The sequence below is a fragment of the Salarias fasciatus genome, chromosome 19 (genome assembly GCF_902148845.1).
Source record: "Salarias fasciatus chromosome 19, fSalaFa1.1, whole genome shotgun sequence".
Taxonomy (NCBI): Eukaryota; Metazoa; Chordata; class Actinopteri; order Blenniiformes; family Blenniidae; genus Salarias; species Salarias fasciatus.
In genome coordinates, this window is record NC_043763.1 from 4,326,193 (window position 1) to 4,341,212 (window position 15,020).

The 15,020-nt window shown below is 51.0% G+C and overlaps 1 protein-coding gene across 2 annotated transcripts in view; it reads left to right on the plus strand.

Moving 5' to 3' along the window:
- LOC115407308 (CD209 antigen-like protein C) overlaps positions 1 to 15,020 on the plus strand; it is a 29,186-nt gene that overhangs the window by 13,953 nt on the left and 213 nt on the right. Inside the window, exons 1-5 of one of the 2 annotated variants that reach the window (XM_030117693.1) lie at positions 12,933 to 12,998; positions 13,622 to 13,717; positions 14,160 to 14,426; positions 14,513 to 14,679; positions 14,790 to 14,926. In XM_030117693.1, the coding sequence (XP_029973553.1) occupies positions 12,962 to 12,998; positions 13,622 to 13,717; positions 14,160 to 14,426; positions 14,513 to 14,679; positions 14,790 to 14,926 (704 nt within the window). In that variant the 5' untranslated portion in view covers positions 12,933 to 12,961. Of the gene's footprint in view, positions 1 to 12,932; positions 12,999 to 13,621; positions 13,718 to 14,159; positions 14,427 to 14,512; positions 14,680 to 14,789; positions 14,927 to 15,020 lie in introns of those variants that run through there. The other variant, XM_030117694.1, reaches the window with a different exon arrangement.

The following is a 15,020-nucleotide window of genomic DNA, read 5'->3' on the forward strand; positions in this document are numbered from 1 at the left end:
GTGCCACTTGAAACGTGTTGAAGTTTATTTTCAAAATCCGCTACTGTTCTTCCGCCCTGCTTCGTCTCCCTCCTGCAGCGCCCCACCTCTCCCCTTCCCCTCACATATAAACACAGCAGGAGCAGCGGTAGCGGCACGGCTCCTAGCTAGCATGGCTCCCAGTTAGCGAGCGTCACGAGTGAACTAAACATTTCGGCGGTGGCCGACAACGACAGCGAGACGCTCTATCCTAACCCGAAAAAAGTGTGTTTAGCAACACTGACTGCATGTTGAAGCTAGCCGGGTAGTAGTGGGGCCCCATTAGGTAGGTTCCAGATGTGTCATTGTAATGTGTCCGGGGGGTTTCAAGTTGCGTAGCTGATATCCGCCGTCTTCCGGCCCCCTTCTAGCAACTAATCGGTGAGTACTCAGAAAAGGGCCCCATGCGGGGGATTTTCGACACGTTGTCGTTGCAGCGTCTAGTGTAGCGCCATAGATTTGTCATTGAAATTGACTGATGTCAGCCGTTTCTCGGGGCCCCCTTCAGCTCGGGGCCCGAGCCAGTAGCAGCCCTTCTGGCTGGAGAGAAGCAGCTGCTGCGCTCATTCCGCCTCGGATTTAAACAAACAAACAAACAAAAATTCACGGCAGTGTGGTGGTGGTAAAGGATTTCATCCCAACAGGGCCCGTGGGTTTTCTTAATCCACCAACCCTACGTAAATTACGCCTCTGCTGTGGATCCTCTGTTAATCAGTTCATCAGATTTTAATTAGTTGAGTGTAACTACACTTTTGGTATGCAGTTGTACAGTTACTGTTCTCTTATTGTTTCAACACCTCATTTGACAGGTATTCTGAATGTAATTCATCTTGGAAAAGAGAGAAAACAAACAAAAATAAAATTAAAGATGAATCTGAATGGTTGTACCATTATTAATTAAATTTTTGCTGTTATCGTGATAATATCGTCATCGTGATATTTTTTGCCCATGATAATCGTGAAGAGAAAATTTGATATCGTGACAGCCCTAGCCTGGATGTCTGGACTGAAGAGAGAAGAGGTGGACAGGGAGAGCCCCAGGACTCCCCGCTGATCCCGCTCAGACAGTGATGAGAGACCAAGTCACAGGTGCCTCATGGCAAGCTGTGCATTGGCCATGACGCGGCCCCCGTTGATGGCAGAGGCACGGCACATCCGCATCAGGGCCTCAGCTGCGTTCTGGATCTCCTCGATGTCTTCGGAAGATAACTGGCACTTCTTGTGGCAGATCTTGTCGATGGAGCCCAGTAGAAACGTCTTTTTTTTCGCTAGGGCAAACAATTGATTGCCGCTAGCTGCTCTGTTCTGCTCTGCTCTGTAGTATGCTCTGTTCAGGAAGCCCGCCATGTGCCTGTCCCTCTCTGACGGCAGCATGGGCTTCCCGCCGGGCCAGGCGGAGGACTTCGGGAGGAGGCATAGTATCACGGAGTCCTCAATGGCAGGCACTCCGGTGACCGGCGGCCAGCCGTCCCCGCAGCAATATTCCCAGTAGCCTGTCACTGCCCCCTTGGCGGTGAGCAACGTACCCCAATCCTGCTGCACGTTCGCTTGGAAAGATGGCACGGCGGGACAAAGCACAGCAGGTCAGGACCGAGTCCATGACTGAGTTGCTTGCCCGAGTGCAAAATCACGCTGAACCAGCTACGGAGGCTGCGGCGGCAGCGCGAGGCTGGTGCACTCAGCTGCGGACGAGAAGAGCGTGCTCTGGCGGCTGGCCCGGGAGAAAATGGAGAGGGAGTCTTGCTGGGTTGATCTCCCCGACACTGAGATGATGCTGCTGCTGCTGCTGCTGACGCTCCCGGTCTCGGCCCAGTCGTACGGCGCAGGAGCAGGAACCTCTTCGGTGGCGGCATCATTCCCGGAAGCCAGGGACGCAGCGTCCATGAAAGCCGCTCACCGCTGGGACTCCTCTAACGGCAGGGCGAGGCAGGCAGGCCAGGAAGACCGCTGATGTTGATGCTGCCAGCCGAGGCAGATGAAGCAGCGCTCATGGTGATCGTTCTCTTGGAGAACGGTGCCGTGGAAGGGCCCGACGCCCGATGGAGGTCTTGATCACGAAGGTCTTGCAGGCTTCTGAAGGCTCAAGGGCTGAGTCAGAAGAAGGGAGATTGAGCGGCAGAGCCCGGTTTTATACCCTTTGAGAGGGGCGTGGTGCTGTGCCAACACACGGGCAGGATTGGTGCGCAGGTTTCAGTTTGGTCTCAGTGGATTGGCTGGCGCCAAGAGGATTACCAATAGCGAAGCCTGTAGGCGGTCTAAGCATATCACGACGTAGAACTTCTCCACCAGGACCTAGATGTTAACTTTCCTCTCTTCACCCTTTCTGGCTTGCTGGAGCAGCTCCTTTCTTTCTTTGAAGATTGCCTCTTCTCTTCCTCCAGACGAGCTTCCACAGCTTCATATTTAGCTGTCCATTCAGCTTTTTCTCTATTTAAACTGGAGAGAAATTGTGAATATTTGAGGATTTTTGTTTTTGAGGAAATGTCAAAACTTTAGGTTACTTAATGTAACCCCGGTTCTCAGAGTAGCATGAGTGAGATGTCTCACTATGAGATACGCCCCCAGCGTATGCCTCAGAAGCTTTTATCTCACTATGCCAATCCTGATTGGCTGATGATCGCGACGCCCACCGAGGGTGGAGCCACCTACCCTTTAAGTAGCCTGCATCATCTACGCAGCGTCACTCAAAATAAGCACCTCTTCTCGCTTCGCCCAGCAAGAAGGGCTGTCTGGTGAGACATCTCACTCATGCTACTCTGAGAACCGGGGTTACGTTAAGTAACTTAAAGTTCTCATTCATAGCATTCGTTTTGATGTCTCACTATGGGATATGGAAACTCCCGTATTGCCAGACATGCTTATCTCGATCGCCCACCAGCTCTCAGGAAAGGCCCCCTGCCCTAAGAGAGCCCTGCAGTTAGTACTGCATGAGCCAGGCTCAGAGCAGGGACGTCCAGCTTATAAAAGCGGACGAAGGTGAGAGGTGAAGACCAGCTCACTGTTGCACAAATCTCCTGAATTGACACCCCTTTACACAGGGCCCAGGATGCAGCCAGGCCATGTGTAGAATGAGCCTGCAGGCTCACAGGGGCCTGAAGACCTTGACACGTGTAGGCCAAAGCAATTGCTCCCACAATCCAGTGGGAGAGCCGCTGCTTCGTGATGGGTCTGCCCCTGCAGGGGCGAGCCCAGGAAACAAAGAGCTGGTCACCCTTCTGAAACCCCATTGTCCTGTCCATATAAATCCGCAAGGCATGGACTGGACACAGCATGTGCAACCGCTGTTCTTCAGGAGAAGAAAATGGCGGTGGAGAAAATGCTGTAAGAACAATAGGAGAGCATGAGCCCACCACCACCACCACCACAAAGGCCAGGTGGGGCTTCAATGACACCCTGGCATTGCCAGGGGCAAACTGAGTGCACGAGGAGTGCAGTGAGAGTGCATGAATGTCACTAACACGCTTGGCAGAGGCTGAGTGAGTGAGAGTGCATGAATGTCACTAACACGCTTGGCAGAGGCTAAAGCTAGAAGCAGCGCTGTCTTCAGAGACCGATGCTTTAAGCTAACCTCCTCCAGTGGTTCAAATGGAGCGCCGGAGAGCCCATTTAAAACCACTGCCAAGTCCCATGGGGGTGCCAGTGGCCTGGAAACAGGAAGCAGCCTGTGTGCCCCTTTCATGAAACAGAAGACCAAAGGATGTTGGCTGACCATTTTTCCACCAAACCCCACATGGCATGTGGCAATTGCAGCCAGATACACCTTTATTGTGGAGAAGGCTTTACGTTTGTCAATCAAGTCCTGCAAGAATGACAAAATAACACCAACAGTGCACTGAAAGGAGATGTGTCCTTTTTCCTGACACCACCCCTCAAACACCCTCCACTTACAGGCATAAAGAGACCTAGTGGAGGCTGCTCTAGTGCTCTGAATAGTGGTAATCACATTCTGAGGGAGTCCAGCAGTATTTAAATTACACCATTCAGGGGCCAGGTCCAAAGAGCCAGGCGCTCCGGGTGTGGGTGAAATACCGCTCCCCCTGCCTGTGACAGCATGTCCCTGCAGAAGGGGAAGCTGCCACGGCTGCCCCGACAGGAGCTGATAAATCTCCGCCAGGCAGTGCATGGCCGGCCGTGGCAGAGCTATCAGAACCAGCATGTGGCGATGCTCCCTGACTCTGTCTAGAGTCGGGGGAATCAAAGCCAACGGGGGAAAGGCGTACAGGAGGACCGACGGCCAAACGTGCGTGAGCGCATCCACGCCGAGCGGCGCACCTGGATCACGTATTGAGAAAAACAGCGGTCATTGCGCGTTCTCTCTCGATGCGAACAGAGCCACAGCGGCTCTGCCAGAGCGGGCCCACACCTGCTCCACGTAGAGCGGTGTGCCCCTGGACAACAGGTTCGCCCCCCGGTTCAGAGCCCCCGGGACATGGGTGGCTCTCAGAGACCGGAGGCGGACGCTGCTCCACAGGATCAGTCTGCGTGCCGGCATGTGTTACTCCCGGAAGCGCAGACCCCCGTGACGGTTGATGTATGTCATTGTCGTTGCATTCTCCGTTCTCACCAGGACATGGTGTCCACTGAGAAACAGGTGAAAGCGTCTTGGCGTGAGAAACACCGCCAAGAGCTCGAGGTAGTTTATGTGAGCGCGCTGGAGATCCTCGCTCCAGACGCCCCTCACGTAACGGTCCTCGCATATACCACTCCAGCCCGACATGCTTGCATCTGCGGTGATCACTTTCCAGGACAGAACGGGGCCCATAGGCACCCCTGTCACCAGAAAAGCCAGGTGGCGCCAGCGGTGCAGTGTCATTACGCATTGCGCACCGACCGTCACCCTCCGTGCACTTCGACGCACATGATTCAGCTTGAGGGAGGACACCCACAGCTGAAAATCCCTCATGTACAGACAGCCGAGCCGGACTACAAGGATGGCCGAAGCCATCAGGCCCAGTAGTCGGAGGCATAATCTGAAGGGGACCAGATTGCGTGGGGTGAAGCGCGAGAGGCAGGCTCTGAAAGCGCTCACCCCCGCCGCTGACAGTCGGGCTGTGAAAGACACCGAGTCGAGTGATAACCCCAGGAAGATTATTTTCTGCACTGGAGATAACACACTCTTTTCTGAGTTTATCATAAAACCCAGGTCGATCAGGTGTTTTATGAGGGTGTGTGTTTGCACCACGGCATCCTCTCTGGACCGTGCCAGGAGGAGCCAATCGTAACAAACACCCTGAAAGGCGAACCTCAGATATTTCCTGTGAGGAGGATATATCGGGATATGGAAATATGCGTCTTTGAGGTGGACCAATGTGAACCAGTCGTCCCAACGCACCATACGCAGCAGGGATGCGTGTGTGAGCATCCTGAACTGGTATGTTTGTTCTTGTTTGTCCATGCTGACAGCGGAAGGAGCGGGCGCACTTCCTTCCTCGTCCCCGAGAACAGCCTCAGTGCCTGGCGTGGCGGGCTGAGCAGCAAGCTGAGAAGAGGGAATGAGGACATCGTCCTCACTCTCCTCCTCGCATATGAGGAGCTCCAAGATTGTCTCGTAGTCATCCTCTTCCGCGAGCAGAGTTGGGGCGGCTAGGTCCAGCTGGGAGCCCCAGCTGCCATGGGCGCGCAGGCCGACAACCGCGTCGTCACCTTCCTTCTACCCGCTGGTGACAGGCGTGTCACCCGCAGGAATGAAGGGGTCCTGACCGGACGAGCTAGCTTGGCGTGCTCGGCATCGTCGGAGACTCTTGGCGGTGAAACGGGCGCAATGCTTGCAGGAGCCTGGGGCCTCGATAGCCTGCCGGGCGTGTTGCAGCCCGAGGCAAAACGAGCAGACCTGGTGTGAGTCGCGGCTCGATATCTTATTGTCGCAGGTGCAGGGCCGGGCCCCAGAGTCTCCATCTCCTCTGGCGTGAGAAACGTGGGCGTCCATCGTAGTTAGCTGGGAGCTAACCTGAGGTGCCGCGAAATTAGCTGGTGTGCTAATTCAGCAGGACGGAGTTAGCTGGTGTGCTAAACCGCGTCCACCGTCCCGTGGTGTGGTCAGGTAAAGGACTCTCCAGGCTATGGTGAAGGCTGGAGGGTCGCGAAGTGTGGCAGCTAGCGCTCGGCGATGGAGCAGAAATAGCTCCGTCTGTGAACAGTTAAGCGAGCTGCCACTGAGGATAGAGATTTGCTACACGAAACGAGAAGAGGTGCTTGAGTGACACTGCGTAGATGACGCAGGCTACTTAAAGGGTAGGTGGCTCCATCCTCGGTGGGCGTCGTGATCACCAGCCAATCAGGATTGGCATAGTGAGATAAATGCTTCTGAGGCATACACTGGGGGCATATCCCATAGTGAGACATCGAAACGAATGCTATGAATGAGAACCTCTGACTTTCATCTGTAACTTGTCATTTCAAACCAATACATATCCAAACAAAATGAAAATAGCTGACGCTGTGTGAAATGTTCGGAATGAAACTGGTCTTTGCAGGAGGTGCTCCTGTTTGAGAGATGCCTCTGCTGCTCCTTCTCCTTCTCATGCCACAGAGTCTGCCTTGCTGTGCGCAAAACTCGGTGCTCTCAACTCTCAAGGTGCTCCCTCTCAGGTCTCTTCTTTCACAAACATAACTATGGTAACAGTGAATACAGCAATAAAGCCCATGAGATAACCTTCATAATATGAAGACTTTGTAACTGGAATCCAGTATTACAAGATTAAAATTGACAGTTTGATTAAAGGATTTGCACAATCAGGGAAGATTTATTTCAACAAAAAGAAAAGAAAAAAGCCTATGAGTCATCTTTACATTATGAAGTCTGTTGAGCCACACTGACCAAAAATCACCATCAAAAAATCCTAATGGATTTCTGTGAAAGATTTGCTTCACACTTTTGATGAGTATGTTGCATTTAATTATAGTCCTATATACATGGAAACACTTAATCTAATGATACTGGATTATGTGACATTCAAATTCCTTTTTTTTCTTCCAAGTTTGAACTTTTACACACATGTAACCCGGATCTCACGTAACTGTGGGATGGGGCCTGAGTTCGGTATGAACCAGTAAAATTTGCTAAACCAAATAAGGGACACAACAACTGAACTTTTCAGACAATAATCCTCCAAACAAGGTTTATTTTGTATCAATGAAATAAAATAATGAAATTCTAAATGAAAATGTGTTTTAACAAAATATAAAATATATACAGAGACAAAAAATAAATAGTCCTTTTTCTGAATTATCTTTCAAACCTTTTTTTCTTATGAATTAACCCTTTTTGATGAAAAACTCTTTTAGTACCCTTTTAGATATTTACAAAAAAATCCCAGATATATGTATATATCACAACAGCAAAACCAACATAAATCACATTTGTGGGTCCACACTCACACACTCCTCAAACATTCACTTGCAAATAACCATGTTGCAGGCCTGATTCGAAGCTGGGGAGCGGTGAGGCCAGAAACTGTGGGGCCGCTTCACTCCAAATTGAGCAACAGAAAATAAAATGTGCATGTAGCAAACAAGTGCCACCGCGGGTTGGCTAGACACAGGCGACTTCACAGCCAGTGAGTTTAGATGTCCTTTATTGCGCGTTAGTGGGCCCAATACCCACACCTCAGTCCGGCGGGCTTCCCTAGCCGCCACACCGTGCGGTTCTTGTCCTGGTTGTTTCTTGTCCAGCCTGTCCAGGCTTGCTTGTGCTGGCTTCCTCCAGCTTCTGCTGCCGTCAACGCAGCTCTGCTCCTCCCCGCGCGCGCCGCTCCAGCCCCTACTTCTAGCAGCCAAGACAGTCATCAATCAATCACCTACACCTGCGGCACTCACTCCCTGAGCCGCTTCCCCACCTCCCTCTCTCCTGCAGCCTAGAGCAAACCACGCCCCCCTCCACACACCCCCTGCAATTGCGGCTGTCTTGTCTATCTGTGGCCTCACCTGCCCACCGCCCAAGAGGTGCCCCAGGTACCGTACCTCCCTCTGTCCAACTGCACACTTCTTCGGGTTGGCCGTAAGCCCCGCCTGTCTCAGCGACCGGAGCACCGCGGACACCTGCCGCACATGCTCCGCCCAGCTATCACTATGGATAATGACATCATCCAAGTAGGTGGCAGCATATGCGGCATGCGGGCGCAGGACCCGGTCCATGAGACGTTGGAACGTGGCTGGGACCCCGAACAACCCGAACAGAAGTGTGATAAATTGGTACAACCCATACGGAGTGGAGAAAGCCGATTTTTCCCGGGACTCTGGCGACAAGGGAATCTGCCAGTAGCCCTTAGTCAAATCCAGTGTCGTGAAAAAGCGAGCAGTGCCCAGCCGATCCAGGAGTTCGTCGACCCGGGGCATTGGGTAGGCATCAAATCGTGACACATCATTCACCTTGCGGTAGTCCACACAGAAGCGTACAGTCCCATCCTTCTTCATCACCAGAACAATGGGACTACACCAGGCACTGTTGGACTCCTCTATTACTCCCATCTCCAACATAGCCTCTAATTCTCGCCGAACAACTTTTCTTTTATGTTCAGGCAGTCGGTACGGACGTGAACGTACAGTCGCACCGGGGAGAGTCTCGATGTGGTGTTCTATGAGGTTTGTACGTCCTGGGAGGGGAGAGAACACATCAGCAAATTGCTTTTGCAATGCGGCAACATCCGCTCTCTGGAAGGGCGAGAGATGGTCATCACAAGGGAGCGAGGCCGGAACGGTGGAATTTGGAGCCTCAGGCCCCAGCTCATCTCTCTCATGAACCGCCGTCACCAGAGCAACGGACTCCGCCTCCCTCCACGCTTTAAGGAGGTTGAGGTGGTAAATCTGTGTTGCTCCTCCCCTATCAGTGCGCTCCACTTCATAGTCAACCTCCCCCACTTGCCGTGTGACCACAAACGGCCCTTGCCACCTGGCGAGTAACTTGGAGTTGGACGAGGGGAGTAATACAAGCACTTTGTCTCCCGGTGAGAATTGTCTCAGCTTAGCCCCTCTGTTGTACAGCCGTTGTTGACACTCCTGGGCCTTGAGCAAATTCTCCCATGACAACCGACCAAGTGTGTGGAGTTTTGCTCTCAGGTCCAGGACGTATTGAACTTCGCTCTTGCTGGGGCTCGGACCCTCCTCCCAGTTTTCCTTAACCAGGTCCAAGACCCCCCGAGGTTTCCTGCCAAACAGCAGTTCGAAGGGGGAAAATCCCGTGGAGGCCTGGGGCACCTCCCGCACTGCAAACAACAGAGGGTCAAGCCATTTATCCCAATTACGACAATCATCGTGGATGAACTTACGGATCATGGACTTCAGAGTCCTATTCAGAGGCTCGACGAGGCAGTCGGTTTGCGGGTGGTACACGCTTGTCCGAACAGACTCGATGCCCAGTAATCCATACAGTTCCCTCAGTGTCCGTGACATGAGAGAAGTGCCCTGGTCAGTTAGAATCTCTTTCGGGATTCCAACTCGGGAGATGACCTGAAACAGGGCCTGCGCCACACTCTTTGCAGAGATAGTGCGCAACGGCACTGCTTCGGGATATTGCGTTGCATAGTCCACCAGAACCAGCACAAAGCGATATCCCCGAGTGCTCCGGGGAAATGGCCCGATGAGGTCCATGCCAATCCGTTCGAATGGGACCTCAATTAATGGCAAAGGGCACAAAGGTGCCTTTGGAATGGCGGGATGGTTAACCAACTGACATTCAGGGCAAGAGGCACACCAACGCTGTACATCACCCCGAATGCCAGGCCAGTAGAAGTGGGCCATTATCCGGTTGAGTGTTTTGTCATACCCCATGTGACCAGCCATCGGATTGTAATGCGCCGCCTGGAAAAGGCTTTCCCGACGGCTCCTCGGCACCAACAACTGGGTGGTATCCTCACCCGTCCGAGTGTCACGACTCACTCTGTACAACCTTTCTCTAATCAATGAAAAATAGGGATATGTTTGTGCCGCGTCAGGGCGCACCATGTGACCATCAATCTTTATCACTTGGTCGAAGGCAGAGCGTAGAGTATCATCACAAGACTGTTCTAGTGGAAAATCTTCCATGGAGTGCAGCTCGGGAACCTGCGGGGCCTCGGGGGGAGGCCCTGCCGATTCCCCCTCCCTGTCGGCAGCGTCGGACAACCTCGCGTCACCACTGAACACGGCACACATATGGCACGTCTTAACTCGTCGTGAGCACACCCCAATTAACCTGTGAAACCCCAGCCAATCGGTACCCAGAATCATGGGGTGTGTGAGGCGGGAGCGAACTGCGGCCTTTACTCTATGCGTTTTGCCCCTGTGTCTAATTTGCACTGACACAACGGGGTACCTGTGAACATCCCTGTGCACACACCGAATATCCACCCACGATGCCCCCACCAAAACCCCGGGAAGAACCAGGTTCTGGTGGATCATGGACTGCTGACAGCCCGAATCCACAAGCGCCTGATGTATACCCCCCTAAATCCTTACCGGAATGCTGTATGCCCCCCTGGACCGGGGGAGGGTGTTGGAGAGCCAGCGACCCGAATCACCTGACCGACCTCCATGAGCGGACACTCGTTACGGAGGTGTCCGGGTCGTCCGCACCTCCAACACTCCTGCCCCGGCGTCTGAGCGGCCCCCTGTGGGAGGGATCCCGCGCCTGTAGCAGCCGGGACCTGTCACGCCTCCCCAGCCGGTGTGTTAATGCGATGGGGAGCAGGTGGGGGGGGGGGGGGGGGGGGGGGGGGGGGGGTGGGTTTCCGTGGCGCAGGGGTGGGACGGGCGGGCACTGCGGTCCGTTCCTCGGCTGCTGGGGCCCCCGAGTAGACAGCCAGATGATCCTCAGCCAGGGTGACGGCTGCCTCGATGTTCCATGGGCGGTGGCACTGCACCCACTCGGACGTCCTGGCAGGGAGCCCCTCCATGAACTGCTCCACCACGACCTGCTCCAGCATGCACTTCTCCTCGGCGGTCTCTCCTGGCTGCAGCCACCGAGAAGCCGCATCCTTCAGCTGCTGGGCATACGCGAAGGGCCGATCCTCCGGACCCAGCTTAAGGCTCCAGAATCTGCGTCGGTGGTCCTCCGGTGAATGGCCCATCCTATCCAGGATGGCCCTCCGCACCTCCGGATAACCTCTTGTGGATGCCGGTAGCCTGAGTGCTGCAGTCTGGGCTTCTCCTGACAGCAGGGGGAGCAGCCGCACAGCCCACTGCACCGCCGGCCAGCCGCACGTCCCCGCCGTCTCTTCAAACATATCAAAAAAGGCTTGTGGATCATCTTCTGGGCCCATTTTGTGCAGGGAAAGGTCAGTGAGGGGGAGCGGCGCCGGACCGCGCTGAGCCAGTAGCTTCTCCAGCACCCGTGTCTGTCTGTCGGTGTGGTCATGGAGGGCCCCCAGCTGCTGCTGGTTGATGACCGCCTGCTCCTGGTGCATCATCGCCAATTTCTCCACCATCTGAGCCAGGAGGGCCACTGGTTGGACTGGCTGCAGGTCGGACATCTCACCTGATTTTGTCTAGTCCCACGTTGGGCGCCAATGTAGCAAACAAGTGCCACCGCGGGTTGGCTAGACACAGGCGACTCCACAGCCAGTGAGTTCAGATGTCCTTTATTGCGCGTTAGTGGACCCAATACCCACACCTCAGTCCGGCGGGCTTCCCTAGCCGCCGCCACACTGTGCGGTTCTTGTCCTGGTCGTTTCTTGTCCAGCCTTTCCAGGCTTGCGTGTGCTGGCTTCCTTCAGCTTCTGCTGCCGTCAACGCAGCTCTGCTCCTCCCCGCACGCGCCGCTCCAGCCCCTACTTCTAGCAGCCAAGACAGTCATCAATCAATCACCTACACCTGCTGCACTCACTCCCTGAGCCGCTTCCCCACCCTCCCTCTCTCCTGCAGCCTAGAGCAAACCACGCCCCCCTCCACAGTGCACTTTTAGTAATTCTTTTGAGTACTCACGGATCCAAGGGGGTTAATAGGATGAGTGGGGAAATGAGTGGTAACAGTCACAAGGGCACAGAGGAGTAGATGGTCTTTTGTGAAGATGGTGATGATGATGAGATGAAACAAACTCAGATCACTGAAGAAACGAAGCTGAAGATATCATTGAAGAAACGAAGCTGAAGATAGCACTGAAGAAACAGCAGAAACTCTGCCGGGCCTCTGGTCGACGCTCCAACCGGCTCTCTCTCAGTCCACATTTCCTTAAAGGATATTTCACTTAGTTCAACTCACACTTTTTACAAGTATGTGCTCATACAAGGCTTAAACTGAGCATATTGATGCTCATGCATATGCCAAAGCTAACAGCTAGCCGCTATGTAGCACCAGACACATGATTCCTTTAACACTGCAACCACAAGTTATACCACAGAAATACACATATCTGTTACCTGATGCAGATCACAACAGTCACATTCTGGATCAACGGATAGTCAATCTCCCATATAACTTGAAAGGTTCTCCACGAATCATGATGTTTCCTCGCCGTTCACGGCTGACATGAGAGAGATCTATTTTTCTTCCTGTCACAGCACCGTGCGCCACTTGTCCCGCCCCTTACGCAAAAGAAGATCTCTGATTGGCTATTAAGTCACAACCAAACCAATGACAACAGAAAAACACCATGAGTGACAACTGAAACAAAATCAAGATAGTGTGCACATCTTTTAAGGAAACAATGAAACCAAACTTATTCATCTCTTTTCAATTTCACATATAAATGAACTTTATACATTTTACACTGTAAATACATTTTCAAATGAATTCTATGTTTTTAACTGAATGAAGTTTGTGGCTCTTTTAACTTATTTACATACAGAAATGATTCATTTTTAAACATTTATGAAATCTGATTGTCTTTTTATGCCTTTTAAATGTCTTTTATGCATGTGTCTAATTGGACAGGGCTACACACAGAGCACTCATTCTGTGAAATCTGTTAGGTGGGGGTGAATAAGAGAAGTGGGTTCAGAAATTGGTGGACAGTACAAGCAACTCCGCAGCTATGGACAAGCCACAGAGAAGGACAAAAAACTACAATGGTGCGTGGTTCAAACTTTCATATAAATTATTTTGGGAAAGGTTTGGTTTTGCTGAGCACTGATGTTTTTCCCCTGCAAAGCTTCTTCTTTAGTTTTGTTAAGGTTATCTCATTGGTGGTTTTATTGAATCCGTTCTTTCCGTTGTCATGTTTGTAAAAGAGGAACAATTTCTGAGGCTTCTCTCCTTGTAAAAATCATTGTGTTCAGCTGCAGTTTGGAGAATTACAGGTCAGATGAGTGTAATTGCAGAGATGTTTGGGTTCACTAAATGGAAGTTTACGGTAGGTAGGTACATATATATATATATATATATATATATATATATATATATATATATGTATATATATATATATATATATATATATATATATATATATATATATATATATATATATATAGAGAGAGAGAGAGAGAGAGAGAGAGAGAGAGAGAGAGAGAGAGAGAGAGATTTAATCATATATAGTTTATTCTTCTGTTTGTAAACTTAAATCAAACTACCAACAATTTCTTACTTTTCAGGTGTCCAGCAGGGGGGACAACTGAATATGCAAGAAACCTGAAAAGAAACATTTTTTTGTTCAACTTTCAACATTTAATGAATTGATTTTCCTCTGTATTCTCAGGTGGCGACACAGGTCCGAGGTACCGACTGCTGCTGCTGAGTTTGGGACTGCTGAACGTGGCGCTGTTGATATGTGCAGTTGTTATTGGAATAATGTGTAAGTAAGACCGTTTGGTTTCATTTCCTTCTTCTGTGATATTTCAATTACATTGCTTAGCAGACGAAGTCTCACAGAGACTGAACAACAAGACACTGAAATATATCAACATCATTTGGGGTGAGCAGACTGAGAAAAAATGCATGCAAAAACAAAGTTAATGCACTCATTTTTTTTCTGATTACTATCTTCTGTTGTGTGTCATAAATCAGACTCAAATGAAACTGTCACAGACGTTTCTGCATTCAGAGCCTTTTCTAAAACTCATGAGTCCTACCTGGACAGACTAAAAATCTCTTATCTGTACTGCCCTTCATTCTATGAATGAGTCCAAAAGTATGGATGCACAATCCACTCTGGTCATATCTTCTGCTGAAGCTGTGAAAAAGTCTGTATTACGTAAGTGAAGCGTGTTTGTCATTTATCGTTGTAACATGCACAGGTGCCCAAATAAGGCAGAACTCCCTCCACGTGTCCCATCCAGTTGCAGCACAGCTCCTCAATCAGCTCCATGATCTCCACAACAACCACAGTGACGTGATCATGGCTGAGGAGGACGCCAAGAGAGCTTTAGAGACAGCGGTCAAAAACCACGCCATGCTCAAAGACCAGCTCCAACAAAAACAGATCATCAATGACGGCTATCAAAAACAGCTTGAGGCTCTGCGGACTGAGAGGACGACCCTGCTCTCTAACATTTCAGCTCTGGGTGAGACACAGCTATGGCTATTTTGATTGAGTTTGTTGGCTTTCATTACAGGAGGGTTTACATTTTTTTTTTTTTGTTCCTTTCAGAGATGTCATGTGGGAAATGCCCCCCTGGATTTCTTCATTTCAACACCTCCTGCTACTTTTTTTCATACGCCGAGTCCTCTACTGTCAAAAAGAACTGGCACAACAGCAGAACAGACTGCATCAACCGTGGATCTGACCTGATTGTGATCGACAGCCCAGAGGAGCAGGTGAGTTAATTTTAAGCAAGAAAATTAAAAGCAAAATTCCAGGTTTACTTACACATCTGAAAGATAGAGCTGTGTTGTTTCAATGTGAACTGTTTTTCTTGATTGTACAGACATTTGTGGGTAACAGCGTTAAGAAAATGGTGCAAGGTCTAAATGTCTGGCAGAATGGTTTCTGGGTGGGTCTCACCGACATGGACACAGAGGACCACTGGGTGTGGATTAATAATGTCACAGAGGTGGAACCAAGGTGAGAACTGCAGAAAATCCTTCTGAAAAACGAATGATAAACTAATGAAAAATTTCACTTTGCCAGATTGATTTGAATAAAAATAAATGAATCA